Source organism: Mercenaria mercenaria, chromosome 11 (assembly GCF_021730395.1).
Source record: "Mercenaria mercenaria strain notata chromosome 11, MADL_Memer_1, whole genome shotgun sequence".
NCBI classification, from domain to species: Eukaryota; Metazoa; Mollusca; class Bivalvia; order Venerida; family Veneridae; genus Mercenaria; species Mercenaria mercenaria.
The window spans coordinates 78,862,918-78,880,487 of record NC_069371.1 but is presented as its reverse complement, the minus strand read 5'-3'; the positions used below and the strand labels follow the sequence as shown (position 1 = coordinate 78,880,487).

Genomic DNA, 17,570 nt, shown 5'->3' with positions numbered 1-17,570 from the left:
GATTGCCTTGATGAAATCTAGGCCGAGTTCGAAAATGGGTCATCTCTGGTCAAAAACTAGGTCACTAGGTCAAATCAAAGAAAAACGTTGTGTATGCGATAGAGGCGGTATTTTTCAATTGATCTTCATGAATTTTGGTCAGAATGATTACCTTGATGAAATCTAGGCCGAGTTCGAAAATGGGTCATCTGGGGTCAAAAACTAGGTCACTAGGTCAAATCTCGGAAAAACCTTGTGTATGCGATAGAGGCTGTATTTTTCAATTGATCTTCATGAATTTTGGTCAGAATGATTACCTTGATGAAATTTAGACCAAGTTCGAAAATGGGTCATCTGGGGTCAAAAACTAGGCCACTAGGTCAAATCAAAGAATAACCTTGTGTATGCAATAGAGGCTGTATTTTCAACTGATCTTCATGAAATTTAGCCAGAATGATTGCCTTGATAAAATCTAGGCTGAGTTCGAAAATGGGTCATCTGGGGTAAAAAACTAGGTCACTAGGTCAAATCGAAGGAAAACATTATGTAGGCAATAGATGATGTATTTTTTAATTGATCTTCATGAAATTTGGTCAGAGTGATTGCCTTGATGTAATCTAGGTTGAGTTTGAATATAGGTTATCTGAGGTCAAAAACTAGGTCACTAGGTCAAATTAAAGAAAAATCTTGTGTATGCGATAGAGACTGTTTTTTTCAATTGATTTTTATGAAATTTGGTCAGGATGATTGCCTTAATGAAATCTAGGTCGAATTTGAATATGGGTCATCTGAGGTAAAAAACTAGGTCACTTGGTCATATCAAAGAAAAAACTTGTGTATGTGATAGAGGCTGTATTTTTCAATTGATCTTCATGAATTTTGGTCAGAATGATTGCCCTGATAAAATCTAGGTCGAGTTTGAACATGGGTCATCTAGGGTCAAAAACTAGGTCATATCTAAGAAAATGCTTGTTTTATCGCAAGAGACCAATTTTTTGGTCCAATCTTAATGAAAATTGGTCAGAATATTTGTTTCCATGAAATCACTAGGTCAAACATGTTTTACACTGTTATGGTGTGTCTCTTAGGTGAGCGACCTAGGGCCATCTTGGCCCTCTTGTTCTGTCATATCTTTGTTACTATTGCTTATATCTTACTGTAAGTTCACATAAACATTGTTCAGCATACAAACAAAGTATGTGCAGGGGCTGGGCCCATTATACCCAAGGTCAAGGTCACAAAGTTGTTGTACTCGGAATTATTTTCATGTTAAATTTTTTCGAAAGCTTCGTTTATAGACATATCTTTGGTACTTTAAAAGATAATGACTTGAAATTAAAAATATTTCTTTATAATCATCATCTGCATGTGTGGTTTTAAACACCATAACTCTAACTGTATTTTTGACAGAATTATGCCCCTTTTGTACTTAAAGTTTTTTCGCAATCTTCGCTTTCTGGATATAACTTTAATGCAAGATAAGATTAAGACTTGAAACATAAAATGTATCTTTATCATCATCATCTGCATGTGTGGTAACAATCCCCGTAACTCTGGTTTGTATTTTTGACCAAATTATGCCCCTTTAATACTTAAATTTTTTAACAAACTTTGTTTTCTGGAAATAACTTTGGTACTGTATAAGATAATGACTTGAAACTCAAAATATATCTTTACCATCATCATCTGCATATGTGGTAACAATCCCAATAACTCTAATTTGTGTTCTTGACAGAATTATGTCCCTTGGTGTATCTTCCTTTCAAAGTAGAGGTCTCTTTTTTGAGACATATATTCATTTTACTGTCAAATTGCCGAATAGTGGAGCATGCTGTCTTACGGACAGCTCGGAATTGCATTTCAGTCACTAAGCCAACCATCAGTGTCTCTTTGACTTTCATGCATGTCCTCTACTGACTTCTTGCTTAAGACTACTTCCTTTTGGAGAGACAATGTCATGTGCTTTTTAATACAAAAGCATCTTCTAGTTAGACTCTTTATTTTAAGTTATCTCAACCAGAACAATGATAGATTATGTAGATGATATACTGTTAGATCATTTATATTTGTGGACAAGTGTTTTTTGCGGATTATCTAGTTGTTTCAATCCACAAAATTAAATCCCAACAAGGGGAAAAATGTTATTCATTTTTAAGTCTTTGAGTTTTGCATTACACAAAGTAGACTTCCTACGAAATATTTTTGGCCGAAGTGATTTCACTGTAATTCAGGGCATTAAAGACCAGAGTTCTGCCGAGGCTGCGTTTTTGCGCCATTGGCGCGAAAAAAATATGAATGGCGCACCAAATTTCGCGTTGGTGGGCCTTTGGCGTGCAGAAAATCTGAAACTCAAAACCCGATAATGATCGCTAGTTTGCCAGTCTTGCACGGTAGATAGACATACCTCCAGGGGAGATCACTGTGACAGATTGAAAATATAATGTGTCGTGATAATTGCACCATGATTGTATCAAAATGGCGACCGCACCGAAAGGAAAAGCGATTATGCATAAATTTTTCAGTCCTCCTGCCCCTAGGAAAATGAACTAGACTTTAGTTACACTGGGGAAAGATACAAATAAAAATGATACATTGAACAAAAGCGACAATTTAACTATAGATATCGCTGAACATTAAACAACAACCTCAGAATCACAGATTGATCCGACCCCCACCCAGTCAAGTAATTTGCGTAAAGCAAAAAAGTAAGAGTAAAACGTCTGGCAAACAGAGCTTTCAGAAGAACTTATTGGTTGAGCATACATGGTTAAGTTATAAGGAAAAGAGAATTAATGACATGTACTTTGTGTATAACTTTACATTTAAAAAACTTTATACTTTTTAAAGCATAAGAAAGGTAAAGTTTTTTATAACAAAGTAAAGTTTTTTAAATGTAAAATTTGATTCTTTTTGAATGGCCCAAAAAGTTCCAGAATGGCACCATGTTTTCAAGGTAGATGGGCCATGGGCCCATCATGCTGAAATCCTCGGCAGAACCCTGAAGACATTAATGAAAACAGTTAAAAACCACACATAACTTTGCCTCTTATATTTTAGAGCAAGAAGTTCTTACAGCTAAAGGGGATGTTGTGAAATTCCCAAAACCGAAGACAGAGATTTATTTCAGCTACATAGTTGTATCCGAAGAAGAAAAGAAAATCCACTCAGATTTCTTCAACAAGAGACGAGCTGCAAAAAATCCACAACGCTACCTGAAAATAAGAAACCATATAATAGAAACTTGGTAAAACCTGTTCTCAGTTGAAGTTATTAAGAGTACTTAGTATTTTGCTGGAAATGAATTTAGTTTCAACTCAAAATCTGTACTTTGGATAGACCTACTGCCACCAAACTTCCTTTATAGATAGCATTTATTGAGACAAAAGTTTGGATTGTATTTCGGTTACTCTGGTCAAGGTCACTTCACTAAAATAGAAGGAACTGTTTAGGCAAATGTTGAAAAGCTGGTTTTGTTTTGAGTTTCTCGTTCCGAGTTGAAAACTTAGTTATTTTAAAAGCTGTTGGGTGGGTCAGTGGATGATGGCATCAAAATTTTTATTTCCTTTCAGTTACTTAAAGTTGGGTTGAGATTCTGAAACCTAACTTAATTTAATTACAGTTTATAGTAAGGTAAGGTCAAGACTTGGAATGCATTTGGGATTATGTAGTAAAGGTCATGGTCATTGATATGTTGAAATTAGATTTGGTGTATAAGTAGCTAATAGAAAAAACAACATAACTGTGTTCAAGGTCAGTATAATCTGCATACTTTGAATATTCCGTGGTAGAGCATTTGGCTAAGTGTCGGTTTAATGTACCTGTTTTAAATGTGCAGTGAAAAAATGTAGGATCTTATCTCGGTCCTGGCTTTAACTATTTTCTTGTTTTTTTTATGCCCCCGAAGGGAGGCATATTAGTTTTCAACTGTCTGTCCGTTCGTTTGTCACAACGTTAACTTTTTGCATGAAGGCACTTTACTCGCGAACCACTGCACCCAGGACCTTCAAACTTCACTTGCTGATAGTACTTACTGAGTACACAACCCCTACTTACTTTGAGGTCACCAGGTCAAAGGTCAAGGTCACCAGGTCAAAGGTCAAGGCGCTGCGGGGGCATTTGTCACCATTAGTGACAGCTCTTGTTGTTTTTTTTTTTTTTTTTTCCTAAAAATGCATACAGCAAATCAACACATTATGTTTATTCTTGTATGATTTTAGGCAACAACAGAAACCAAGATATGTGAGTATTTCACAAGCAAGGAAAGGTCTTAAAGACTGTGGAGATGTGACACCGATCAGTCGTATACATAAATATCTGGAGTGTAAAGGAGTTATCAACTTTGCGTCAGGTATGCTTTTTACAGCACATGAATCACTACTTTTAGTACAATAATAAAATGAGCCGTGCCATGGGAAAACCAACATAGTGGGTGTGCGACCAGCATGGATCCAGACCAGCCTGCGCATCCGCGCAGTCTGGTCAGGCTCCATGCTATTCGCTATTCGCTTTTAAAGCCTACTTGAATTGGAGAAACTGTTAGCGGATACGCAGGCTGGTCTGGATCCATGCTGGTCGCACACCCACTATGTTGGTTTTCCCATGGCACAGCTCAAATAATCCTGTTTTACCAAGGATGAATTTGCATATTGATAAGTTGTAAGGCCTAAGCTGTGTCTGTCTTGTGGCTCAGATATTGTAGAGGGAACATCTTACCTTGAAAATGTTTTGTATCTTTCCATTTATTAGTCCCCTACTGGTTGAAAACCAGTTTCGGGGACTATAGGAATGCACTTTTCCGTCATTCCGTCCGTCTGTCCGTCCGTCCGTCTGTCCGTCCGTCCGTCCGTCTGTCCGTCCGTCCGTCCGCAATTTCGTGTCCGGTCCATAACTGTGCCATCCATGAAGGGATTTTAATATTACTTGGCACAAATGTTCCCCATGATGAGACGGCGTGTCATGCGCAAAACCCGGACCTCTAGCTCAAAGGTCAAGGTCACAATTGGAGGTCAAAGGTCAACAGGGCTTTTTTCCTGTCCGGTCCACAACTCTCCCATCCTTGAAGGAATTTTAGTATTATTTGGCACAAATGTTCCCCATGATGAGATGATGTGTCATGCGCAAATCCCGGACCCCTAGCTCAAAGGTCAAGGTCACAATTGGAGGTCAAAGGTCAACAGGGCGTTTTTCCTGTCCGGTCCATAACTCTCCCATCCATGAAGAGATTTTAATATTACTTGGCACAAATGTTCCCCATGAGGAGACGACGTGTCATGCGCAAAACCTGGACCCCTAGCTTAAAGGTCAAGGTCACAATTGGAGGTCAAAGGTCAACAAGGCTTTTTTCCTGTCCGGTCCATAACTTTCCCATCTATGAAGGGATTTTAATATTACTTGGCACAAATGTACCTCATAATAAGACGATGTGTCATGCACAACTTTCAGACCCCTAGCTCAAAGGTCAAGGTCACACTTAGCAGTCAAATGTTAACATAGCATGAACAGGGTCTGTTTCGTGTCCGGTCCATAACTCTGACATTCATTAAGGAATTTTAATATCACTTAGCACAAGTGTTCCCCATGATGAGACGACGTGTCATGCGCAAATCCCAGACCCCTAGCTCAAAGGTCAAGGTCACAATTGGGGGTCAAAGGTCAACAGAGTTTTTTTCCTGTCCCGTCCATAACTCTGCCATCCATGAAGGGATTTTAATATTACTTGGCACAAATGTTCCCCATGATGAGACAACATGTCATGCGCAAAGCCCAGACCCTTAGCTCAAAGGTCAAGGTCACAATTGGAGGTCAGAGGTCAATAAGGTTTTTGCCCTGTCCGATCCAGAACTCTGTCATCCATCAAGGGATTACAATATTACTTGGCATAAATGTTTCCCATGGTGAGACGACGTGTCATGCGCAACACCCAATACCCTAGCTTAAATGTCAAGGTCACACTTTGAGATCAAAGGTCAAGAGGATTTTTTTCCTGTCCGGTCTATAACTTTGTCATGCAAAGCATGATTTAGAGATCAGTTGGCACAAATATTCCCCTGGATAAGACAACATGTCATTCGCAAGAACCAGGTCCCTAGGTCTAAGGTCAAGGTCATATTTAGAGGTCAAAGGTCAAATTCAAGAATGACTTTGTACGGGACATTTCTTCTTCATGCATGGAGGGATTTTGATGTAACTTGGACCAAATGTTCACCACCATGAGGCACCCTTGTTTTTAGAATTACGTCCCTTTGTTATTACTATAAATAGATTTTATTGTAACTTTTTTATTACTGGCGGTAGAGAAAAATCGAGACCACTTTTCTGTGGTACAGCATGCATGTTACATCCAATTTTTAGGTGTATTTTGACCTATCTCTACCTGGTTAAGAGTTTCTTGTGGACTTGTATTATATAGATTTTTTTTTTTTTTTTTTTTTTTTTTTTTTTAAAGATTAATTTCCCTTTGTTGTTACTATAAATAACTTACATGATAACATTTTTATAATCAGCCAAAAAAATTCAATATGAAAACAACTGTAGGTTTTTATATGTATAAATTTTAATCCAAGTGTTTTGTTATAACATATTGTATATATAGTACAATATTGTTTATACATCATTGACAGATATCAGTTCATTATGTTATACTGCAGTAGAGAAAATTAGGTGCCTTCCAGTAGGGGACTTTGTATTGCATGGCAATACTTCATTCACTTGTTATCAGGTAGCATAGTAGCTGTTTGACCTATAAGTGTGCCAGTGTCATGTTAAAACCAACAACGAAAAAAGTGCATTATCTGATATACTTTTCAGTGAAGAGTCGGCCTTGGATGAAAAAGGACAAAGAATCTGTACACATGACAAGATCTGAAGCAAAGAGGCGGAAAGTAGTTCCAGCGAGTGATTACACAGTAGAGATGGACAATGACCTTGAAGATATGGATTTTGATACTGAATTAGATCTTGATGAGAACATTATGTCATTAAATGGTAAGTATTCTCTTTATCATGTAATGTATTTATCAAGCCATTTGCTCTCATTAAATAATTTGACAGGGCCCTGACTGTAAATGTGTTGTTTTTTAAAAAAGTGCAAATAGGTGAAACACTGGATGTATTATGTGAAGGCGCGTGCATCCATCTATCTGTCAAACTTGGCAGATAGGTAGGTTGTTATGAGACAATGTGCAGAGTGCTTGAACCGGCTCTGTAGTCAAAGGTCAAGGTCACAGATTGAGCGTGGCAAGTAGGTAGGTGACGATGAGACAATGTGCAGAGCACATGAACCGGGTCTGTAGGCCAAAGGTCAAGGTCACAAATTTAGCTCAAAGATCATATTTGTCTCGTTTTATTTCGTGTCCAGAGCATAACTTATTGACCATTCATAGTTTTGATCTCAAACTTGGATTTAGGTAGGTGCGATAAGACAATTTGCAGAATGCATAAACCAGGGTGGTAGGTCAAAGTCACAGGAAGGTGAAATCTGCCCATCATATTTTATGTCCAGAGCATAACTTGAAAACAATAAAAGGTATTTGCTTGAAACTTGTAATATAAGGCAGGTGTTGATGCAGACTGCAACAATCTACATTGCGCCCGAGCCACCCCCCCCCCCCCCTCTTCCTCCACCCCATCCCATTTTTACCTCGACTATTCGAAGAATAGGGGAGCTATCCTACTCGCCTCGGCGTAAGCGTTAGCATGAGCGTCACAAATGTTAAAGTTTGTGTACCACCCCAAATATTTTCAAAGTCCATTGAGTTATTGCTTTCATATTTTGCATACTTGTTAACCATCATGACCCCAGTCTGTAAAAGGAGGAGGCAACTCTATCAAGCATTTTGACTGAATTATGGCCCATTTTCGACTTAGAATAAATGTTAAAGTTTGCGTACCACTCTAAATATTTTCAAAGTCCATTGAGATATTGCTTTCATATTTTGCGTACCTGTTAACCATCATGACTCCAGTCTGTAGAAAGGAGGAGGCAAATTTTTGACTGAATTATGGCCCCTTTTTGACTTAGAATATGCTTATTGTAATGTTAAAGTTTTACTCATAGCGTATATTATACTATCAAGAACTGAGAATAGTTGAGCGTGCTGTCCACTGACAGCTCTTGTTTTTTTATTTTATTTCTTGGCCATTAGTATACTGTCTACTATCACCACCACCATGCACACACCCTGGTCCCCCTCCAAATCCCTTATATGCTCTCCCAAAATTTTTTTAAGTATGCTTTTTATACACCCAAAGGGACGTATAATGTTATACCACCTGGTGTCCATCTGCCGATTAGCAATTGCGTGTCTGCTCCGTAATTCTTGAACCCCTTTAAGAATTTCTAAGAAACATGACACAAATGTTCACCACATCGAGACGACTCGAGAGCGAATTGTGCTTGGAGTATGTACTGTGATCACTCACCATCCATTGTTTGTCTAGTCACAGTTTGTTAAAAAAGATTTTAAAAAATTGTCCTTATGAACCACTGGATAGATCAGTTGGATTTTCACCAAACTTTGTTTACAAGGTTTTGCCTGACCTATCTTATAATATGCTACAATTAGATTTTTGAAGTTCAATACACATTCAGATAAAGTATGTTGATGATAGACTGTACTTTGTACCTCATGTCCATATATATAAATGCAGTCTGAAAGGTTTTAAGGTCAAAGATCAAGGTCACAGATATCTTTCAGTTGATAAATTAGAAAGAAACTGAAGAAAGTTTGAAACTTCATCAATCTTTGTAGTATGATGACATGTTATCATTGGGTAACTAGTTTTTAAATACAACTGATCATGCTGTATTCTATTTTAGATCACGAAAGCTTACAGTTGAAAAGTGGAAAGACAGCAAGGCAGAAACTCCGGCTTGATAAAAATGAAAAACACAGTCCAGACATATCAGTTGGTCAAACGGTGAAAAATGTAAAAGTTGTTCAAGGTAATGCTGATGATAGTAAAGTAAAAGCACAAGTTTGTAAGGATGAAACAAATGATGCTGATGAAAGTTCAGCAGAGGAAGTTACCAGGAATACCCCAGAAGTTAGATCAAGTGGACGTAGGACAAGAAATGTAGCTACACCAAACTGGGCAGATATAATTAGTGGGAGGAAAAGTTTTAAGAAAGATGGAGGTGTTCTCATTCAGGTGAAGAAGGAACCAATTGATGAGGAGTATGAAAAAGCAAATATAAAACTAAGTAAAGCGAAGTCTGGAAGTAAGGATAAACCAAAGCAGTTTGCAGAGAAGGAAAATGATGGAGAGACAGAAGATGCAACAGAGCCAGAAAAAGCTGTACCAAAATCTGAAAAGAAGAAAGGAACTCAGCAAAAAAATTCAAATGTTACAAAAACAATGGTGTCTCCACAGAATGAAGAAAATTCAGAAAATGCCAGTGGAAGTACTAAATACATAGATAACAAGACTGAACAAGAAGAAGATATGGCAGAAATGGAAACAGAATATGGTTCAAGTAGCAGGTTAAGAAAGGGGTTATCATACAAGTTTGCTTGTACAGAATGTGATAGGAGATTTTGTGTAAGTTATTTGCTAGAGGAGCATATGAAAAATATTCATTCAAAAAGTGTTGATGGTGTATCCACTGGTAATGATATTGATGTGTCTGAACCAGAAGACAATGATTTGTATGAAGGAGAAATTGATGGAGATGATGATGATGACTATGCTGATGATGTTGATGATGAACAGGATGATGATCATGAAATTGATGAGGAGGATAAAGAGTTAATACAAGAAGTAAAAAAGCCAATAGTTAAGAAGCAGCCAAAAACTAAAGAAGTGAAAAGTTTTAAAGATGGTAAAAAACCCAAGTGCAATATCTGTGGGCAGGTTTTCTTAACTGAAGCCAATTTGAGAAGGCACAGTCTTTTACATACAAACAAAATGTATGAATGTCCATTTTGTGCAAAATTAATGAAAAGGAAAGATTATGTAAATCAGCATGTAAGAAAGGTTCATAAAGACCAAGATATTGATAAAAATCCCATAGATTTTGATAAATTTACACACACTATTGAACCAGAGGTGGATTGGAATGCTCACCAAGATTTAGCAAACACAAATGCAGAAGATAATGACGATGCTGAAGATGTTAAACCGCCACGTATGAAGGTGGTGACAGGACTAGGAAAGAAAGTTTGCCCTGAATGCAGTAAATTGTTTGATGCACAGGAAGATTTAGAGCAGCATATGATTGATATTCATAACAAAGAGCTAAAAGATGCTGCCTACACGTGCCAGGGTTGTAAGAAGCAGTTCAAGTCTCTAGTTAGTTATCAGGTTCATAAGCTGAGTCATAGGAAAAAGGACTACATATGTCAGCACTGTGGTAAAAAGTTTGTCAATAATTCTCAGTTGCAAGTTCATCGCAGACATGACCATCAGATTCAGTATGGAACACTTATGTACTTCGGATATCTGATGAATGAAGGTAGACTCTCTTGTGAAATTTGTAGTCAAGATTTTGATGATATGGAAGAATTTCATAAACACAGACCAGTACATGTTGTGTTTGACTTTATGTGTAATGCATGTGGAAATGGATTTAAAAATGAAGATAATTTACACAAGCATAAAGAGTCCGGATGTTCACAAGTGAACCTTCATTTGCCCTGTGGAGTTTGTGACATGCAGTTTTCAATGTATGACACACGAAGAAAGCACGTACTGTCGAACCACCCAAAGCAGACAGACTTTTTCTGCCACCATTGTGGGAAAACTTTTGATGACATGAAAAGTTTGACTGAACATTTCCCTGGCCACAAAGAGGAAAAAATATTTGTTTGCGAATTTTGTGGTAAGAAATTTTTTGAAAAAAGAAATTTAGTGGACCATAGAGACTTGCATCGATCAAGCAAAAACTGGCAGTGTCATATTTGTGACAGATTTTACATTAGTAGTAAGAGTCTGCAGCGCCACATAAAACTCCATCTGAATAAATCTGTGAAGAACTGTAAACACTGTGATTTCAAATTCCGAACAAATGAAGATTTAGAAGAACATATGTTAAATGTTCATTCTGACCAAGATTCTGAGAAGTACCACACATGCAATGTTTGCTGTCGCGTTTTTCTGGAAAAGTCACGCCTACTTAAACACATGCAGATACATAGCGGGGACAATACATACACATGTGATGTATGTAAAAGAACTTTTGATGCGAACGCCCTACCGCAGTGGAAGCATCTGAAAATGAGTCACCCAGAAGAGGCCAAGAGAAGAAGTAAAAAGATATTTCAGTGTGAACAGTGTGCATTTTTCACAGAGCACAAACAGAGACTAGAGAGGCATATGGAAACACACAGGGCAACAAAGGACTTCGAATGTGAATATTGTCATCGAAAATACCAGACGACAAGCTCTCTGATGACCCACATGATTGTCCATCGAGGAAAAGTCAAGAAAGGAGCAAAACCAGAGCCTATTTGTACCTGGACTAATTGCAATAAACAATACATCAAGCATTCTTTGTATAAAAGGCACTTGCTTTCTCATATTTTCAAGGTCAAGGTAGGCAAAGATTTGTGTGAATGTGGAAGGTGTCAGTACAGTGCTCCCCAGCCAGGACAAACTTATTTTGTACAAGATGATTCTGACTACTCTGCAGTTGGCTTTGTTGATGAAGAAGGAAATCCACTTGTTGCAACAAAACTAGCTAATACTCAGGATCAGACAAATGTAATAAATGTTCATGTCTTGTCGTCTGGGACAGCTGAACAAGGTTATGAATCAATGGATGTTTTGCAAGAAGCAATTGCGCAAATAGAGGACATTGAGAACAAGAACAACTCTACAAACAGTAAAAAGAGTGCAGAAAGTACCCGTAATGATATGAAAATAAGTGAAAACAAACTTGATAATGAGGGGAATGAAGTAAATGAGAAGATGAAAGATAAAGATGGTTGCAATCTTAATATGGATTTGACAGAAAATGAAGGCAGACAGAATGAAAAAGACGACAGAAGTCACCAAATAGATGAGAAAATAGAAACTACGGTAAATAACACAATTTCTGAGCCTTCGATGGAGAAGGAAAAACTAGTAGAATCAGATGAAGGAACCACGCTGACAGCTGAAGCTGGAACCCAGAGTATGGTTGAGGAAGTACTGGTAGCTGGATCTACCAATTCAAATACTGCTGCACTAACAGGGTATAGGTATGAATGCGGTGTGTGTGAACTAATGTTCCAGTACAAATGTCTTGTCTTGTTTCATCTAGAAGAGGACCATCCAGAAAGTAAATTCCCACACTGTCCAACATGTGGTAAATGCATCATTGACAAGAAGAACATGACGGAGCATATGTATATCCACGAAGATACTAGAAGCTTTCGATGTAATGTATGTAACAAAGGGTTCCGTACGAAGCAGTGCTTACGACAGCATTCATTTGTCCATGCAGTAACAAAACCTTTTACATGTAACTATTGTGGTCATGGATTCACACAGAAAGGTTTTTACCTTGAACACATCAGACGTCACACTGGCATTAAACCTTTCAAATGTTCTGTCTGTTCAAAAGCATTCGTGTCAAAGAACCTTCTCCGTATTCATATGTTTTCACATGCAAACACACGCCCTCATCAGTGTGAACATTGCCCAAAATCTTTCAGTGAAAATTATCAGCTTACTGCACACCTGCGTACACATAATGATGATCGCCCATTTGAATGTACTGAATGTGACAAAGCGTTCTTTGTAAAACCAAAACTTGTAAGACATCTCAACACAGTGCATGGAATAGACAAGGAGGACTTGACAAATTATGTTGCAACTCGTGTTGGAGACGGTGTCGGCTACAGAGACAAAACAAAGGTTCAAAATCAAATAGCTCAGAAAACACAAGTTGTGTATATAGATTCCCATGGTAACATTGTAAGCCAAGAACTTAAAGAAGAGGAAGGTATCGAAAAGCAAACTCGACCAGGCCCAATCAGACCACCCATAAAAATTAGACCAAATGCACCATTTATTGTCATGAAAAATTCAGATGGCATTACATCAACTGAGACGGAAAGTGATGAAGTGCAGTCATTTGAAGTGGTAACTAAACGCGATGAGCATGGTGGGTTACAAGTAAACGCTATAATGCAAGGAGAATTGAATGTCCCTGAAGCTGTTACAGAAGATGGACAAGTGTCATATCAAGCTACAGATGGAAATCTTGAGATTAATGGGGAAAATTATACACTTGTTACGCAAGCAGGTCAGGATGAGGGTCATATTACACTACTTACTCAAACGCTTGAAGGTGTTGAGGGGCAGGGTAACACTACAGAAGAAGACGGTCAGATTCAAGTTATCACTCACCAGGAGGCTGTTGACAGTGAATTTGCAGAAGGACAAGAGAATTTACAAGTAATAACGCAGGAAGACCTAGCCGGTAGTGTATCGGGAGCAGAAAATTTCAGCATTAATATTGGAGAGGATGGAACAGTAGATGCTGCAGACTTTGAAAAGATTGAAGCACTGAGAAATATGTATAGTGATCAACAAATTGTCATTGTTTTAGAGAGTCAACAGCAGTAGATTGCAAGCTAAGGACTAGTACATTTTATCATAAAAACATAGTTGAAGCTAAAAGGAAGCTTATTATGTTCCATGAAAATCAGTTTAGGTTCTCTAATCTTGCAATAAACAAAACGTAAGTGAAATGGAAAAATAACGATTCTTTGTTGCTTTAGTACGTTTTTTCCATCATTATTGTAATGAACATTTGACTCTTAAGATTCATTTCACATTAGCCGTAGTTTTGTAAACCAGGAGGCATTAGGTGAAATAAGCACAGATGTCTTCGACTTACCAACTTTTTAAAACAGAAATGTTATATATTATCACAGTTTAATGGATACTGGTACTTAGGTTAGAAAGTACTCTCAGTCATTAAAATATAGTAAACTTGAGTATGAAGTTTAGTCGAACTTGCTAACTTAGCTGCTCTGTGATAAGTGCCTGACGTATAGATGTTTGTTTTAAAACACTTGAATATTTTTTTGTATATACTATACAGCATTTTATGTTTTGTTCTTGTTTTTATTTTTGTGTATACATATGTATTTCTTGTTAGATGGCATTTACTTACACATTATTTATATAAATGTGAATGTTAATTATACATGATGTATATAAATGTGAATGTGTTCGGTGACGCTTAACTTACGAATAAACTGTATAAATGTGAATGTGTTAGGTGACGCTTTAATTACAAATGATCTATATAAATGTGAATGTGTTAGATGACGCTTAAATTACAAATGATCTATATAAATGTGAATGTGTTAGATGACGCTTAAATTACAAATGATCTATATAAATGTGAATTTGTTAGATGAGGCTTAAATTACAAATGATCTATATAAATGTGAATTTGTTAGATGAGGCTTAAATTACAAATGATCTATATAAATTTGAATACATGTGTAAGGTGACACTGAATTAGGTATGATTTGTATAAATTTACATGTAAATATGTTAGATGACTTTGAATTACAAATGATTTTCATAAATGTGTAAGAGAATACTGAAATAAACATGCTTACTATTAGTGTGAATGTTTAAAAAATTCATTCAGTTTGATTAAGCATACTGTTCCCATTAAGTATTTTCTCACTAATATGTGTGTGTATTACTTTATGCTGTGTTTGACTGTTTGTTGTTAAATAATTAAGCATGTTGATAAATTCCTTTACTCTGTGTGGAAATATCCTTCAGACAGACAAGTAGTCTTTGAAGAAAAAACGACTTCTTTCATGCCCCCGAAAGTGGGCATATTAAACTCGCACTGTTCGTCCATCAGTCCGTCCGTGTGTGTGGGTGTGTTCGTCCAAGTAAATTCTTTTCCGGGTTGTAACTCTGCCATCCGTATAACTTGGCATAAATGTTCACCATAATTAAACGACGTGTTATGCGTCAGACATAGACCCCTAGCTCCAAGGTCAAGGTCAAACTTAGAGGTCAAAGGTTAACAGGGTCTGTTTCGTGTCCAGTCCATAACTCTGCCATCCATGAAGGGATTTTTAAATAAATTGGCATAAATGATCACCATAATGAGATGACGTGTAATGCTTAAGACCCAGACCCCTAGCTCCAAGGTCAAGGTCACACTTAAAAGTCATATGTTAACATGGTCTGTCTTGTCTGGTCCATAACTGCCATAGATGAAGGGTTTTTAAAATCACTTGGCATAAATGTACCCTATAATGAGATGACATGTCGTGCTTAAAATCCAGAACCCTTACACTTGGAAGTCAACTGTTTCTGCCATTTATAAAGGGATTTGAAAATAAGTTGACACAAATGTTAACCATATTCATAAGATGCATCGCACTTATGACCCGTGTCTCTCAGGTCAAGGTCAAGGTCACAAAATGATTCTTACCTAAACTATTCGGGCATATTTTGCGCAGATAACTAGCATTCTTGGGCACGCTTCTGGGGGATTTGTTAGCACACTGACGGCTTGTGTTTAAAATTCTTACGGCAATGGGACATTTATACAATTAGATTGATAAATACAGTTTTCATAGAATAATATTATGAAATTATCAAATATGGAAAGCATTGAGCTTCCCATTGATAAAACTATAAGGGACATATGAATATGTCATGATAAAAAAGGAGCTATAACGAGTAATTTAAAGGCGACATATCGAGGGTTGAACGCAATACTGTCATAAGTCCTTCTTCATTTAATAGGAGTTACTTTAGTATTGCGTTCAGCCCTCGATATGTGTATGTTGCGAAATAATGCTGTTGATGAATGCGAATTGAACGACAAAATTAGCATGATACATGGATTTGCCGATCCTATCATGACATTCATTTCGCATAAACACTGAAAAAGTAAATTCATATCTTGTATTTACGGTATATTTCCTTTCCATTTTAAACAAGTTTTTTTTTATAAATTGCACATATTTTGTTTTATTTAACATAATCTGCTTCCCGGTCATACTGTTCACCCCACAGAACAACTATGACGTCATTTAAGACAGCGGCACATTATCAGGAAGCAGAGTTCTTGTAACTTTGGTGCCTTTCATTTTGCGGTTCATACAAAAAGAAAGTCATAATTTTTAATGGAACGAATGAGGTATTAGAGTTTACTTTTCAGCTATGTAAAATGTGGTTGAGTGATTTTATATGTATTTGAATGTGATTTTTTTCGATGAAATACTGTTGGAAATTACTGTCTGTTATGAAATATTTTATCTGATTTATCATACGAATTAATGTGTGTATTGATATTATTTTTCCATGATGTATGTTTTATTAAAAGTTAATGATGTGTGTTTGTTGCAGATATGTTTAATTATTTATATACGTTAATTAGGTCGTTTGTTGTGTAAGGCAAATATACATGTACGGATAAAGTGTCGAAAGAATGGCAGATCACGAGATACATGGTAAATAGGACGTATGGAAAGTATTTCAGTTTTAGGCTTTGTACTTCTAAACTTAAATTGATTTTCATTTCTCAATGTGTGAGTCAGGTAGAGTTAAAATGACTTCTGATTTGTTCCATTTTATGTCATTGTTTTAATTGCCTAAAATAGTTTGAAAAAAATAATACCCGTCTTTATTTTTAAGTTTTCTATTACAAAATGTAGTGAAAGTAGTCGAAATGTTATTCTTTAAATGAGCCATGCCATGAGAAAACCAACATAGTGGGTTTGCGACCAGCATGGATCCAGACCCGCCTGCCCATCCGGGCAGTCTGGTCAGGATCCATGCTGTTCGCTTTTAAAGCCTACTGCAATTAGAGAAACCGTTAGCGAACAGCATGGATCCTGACCAGACTGCGCGGATGCGCAGGCTGGTCTGGATCCATGCTGGTCGCAAAGCCATTATGTTGGTTTTCTCATGGCACAGCTCAAATGAACAATGCTAGAAATTCACTGGTTTCTGTTAACAGTATGATGGGTACATGTACACCTTTGCTGAAAAACAAACCCGACATTAGGCGATAAGAAGTTTGGAAAATGATACATGTTTGTTTTTAAATTGTTCAAGAATATGCAATTGTAAATAAATTATAGAAGAATTGAAGGGTTTGATTTTATGTATTTTTAGCTCACCTGAGCTAGAGGCGCTTGGTGAGCTTTTGTGACCGCTCAGTGTCCGTCTGTCATCAGTCCGTCAACAATTTATAAAAAAATCTTCAAAACTATTGGGCAGAATTACGCCAAACTTCACAGGAATGATCCTTGGGTGGCCCCCTTTCAAAATTGTTCAAAGAATTGAATTCCATGCAGAACTATGGTTGCCACGGCAACTGAAAGAAAAAACTTTAAAAATCTTGTCTAAAACCAGAAGACCTAGGCCTTTGATATTTGGTATGTAGCATTGTCTTGTGGTCCTCTACCAAAATTATTCAAATTATAACCCTGTGGTGAAAAGAGGCCCATCCCGGGGGGTCTCGAGTTTTACACTTATATAGGAAAAAACTTTAAAAATCTTGCCTTAAACTGCAAGGCCTAGGCTTTTGATATTTGGTATGTTGCATTGCCTTGTGGTCCTCTACCAAAATTGTTCAAATTATGCCCCTGGTGTAAAAAGAGGCCCTGCCC

At 37.1% G+C, this 17,570-nt stretch overlaps 1 protein-coding gene across 2 annotated transcripts in view; it reads left to right on the top strand.

Annotated features, from left to right (window-relative positions):
- LOC123531841 (uncharacterized) overlaps positions 1 to 17,044 on the top strand; it is a 34,468-nt gene extending 17,424 nt beyond the window's left edge. For both annotated transcript variants that reach the window (XM_053517830.1, XM_053517829.1), the window contains 4 exons: positions 3,037 to 3,223; positions 4,197 to 4,327; positions 6,787 to 6,963; positions 8,798 to 17,044. In XM_053517830.1, the coding sequence (XP_053373805.1) occupies positions 3,037 to 3,223; positions 4,197 to 4,327; positions 6,787 to 6,963; positions 8,798 to 13,530 (5,228 nt within the window). In that variant the 3' untranslated portion in view covers positions 13,531 to 17,044. The remainder of the gene's footprint in view (positions 1 to 3,036; positions 3,224 to 4,196; positions 4,328 to 6,786; positions 6,964 to 8,797) is intronic.
- Positions 17,045 to 17,570: the final 526 nt, after the last annotated feature.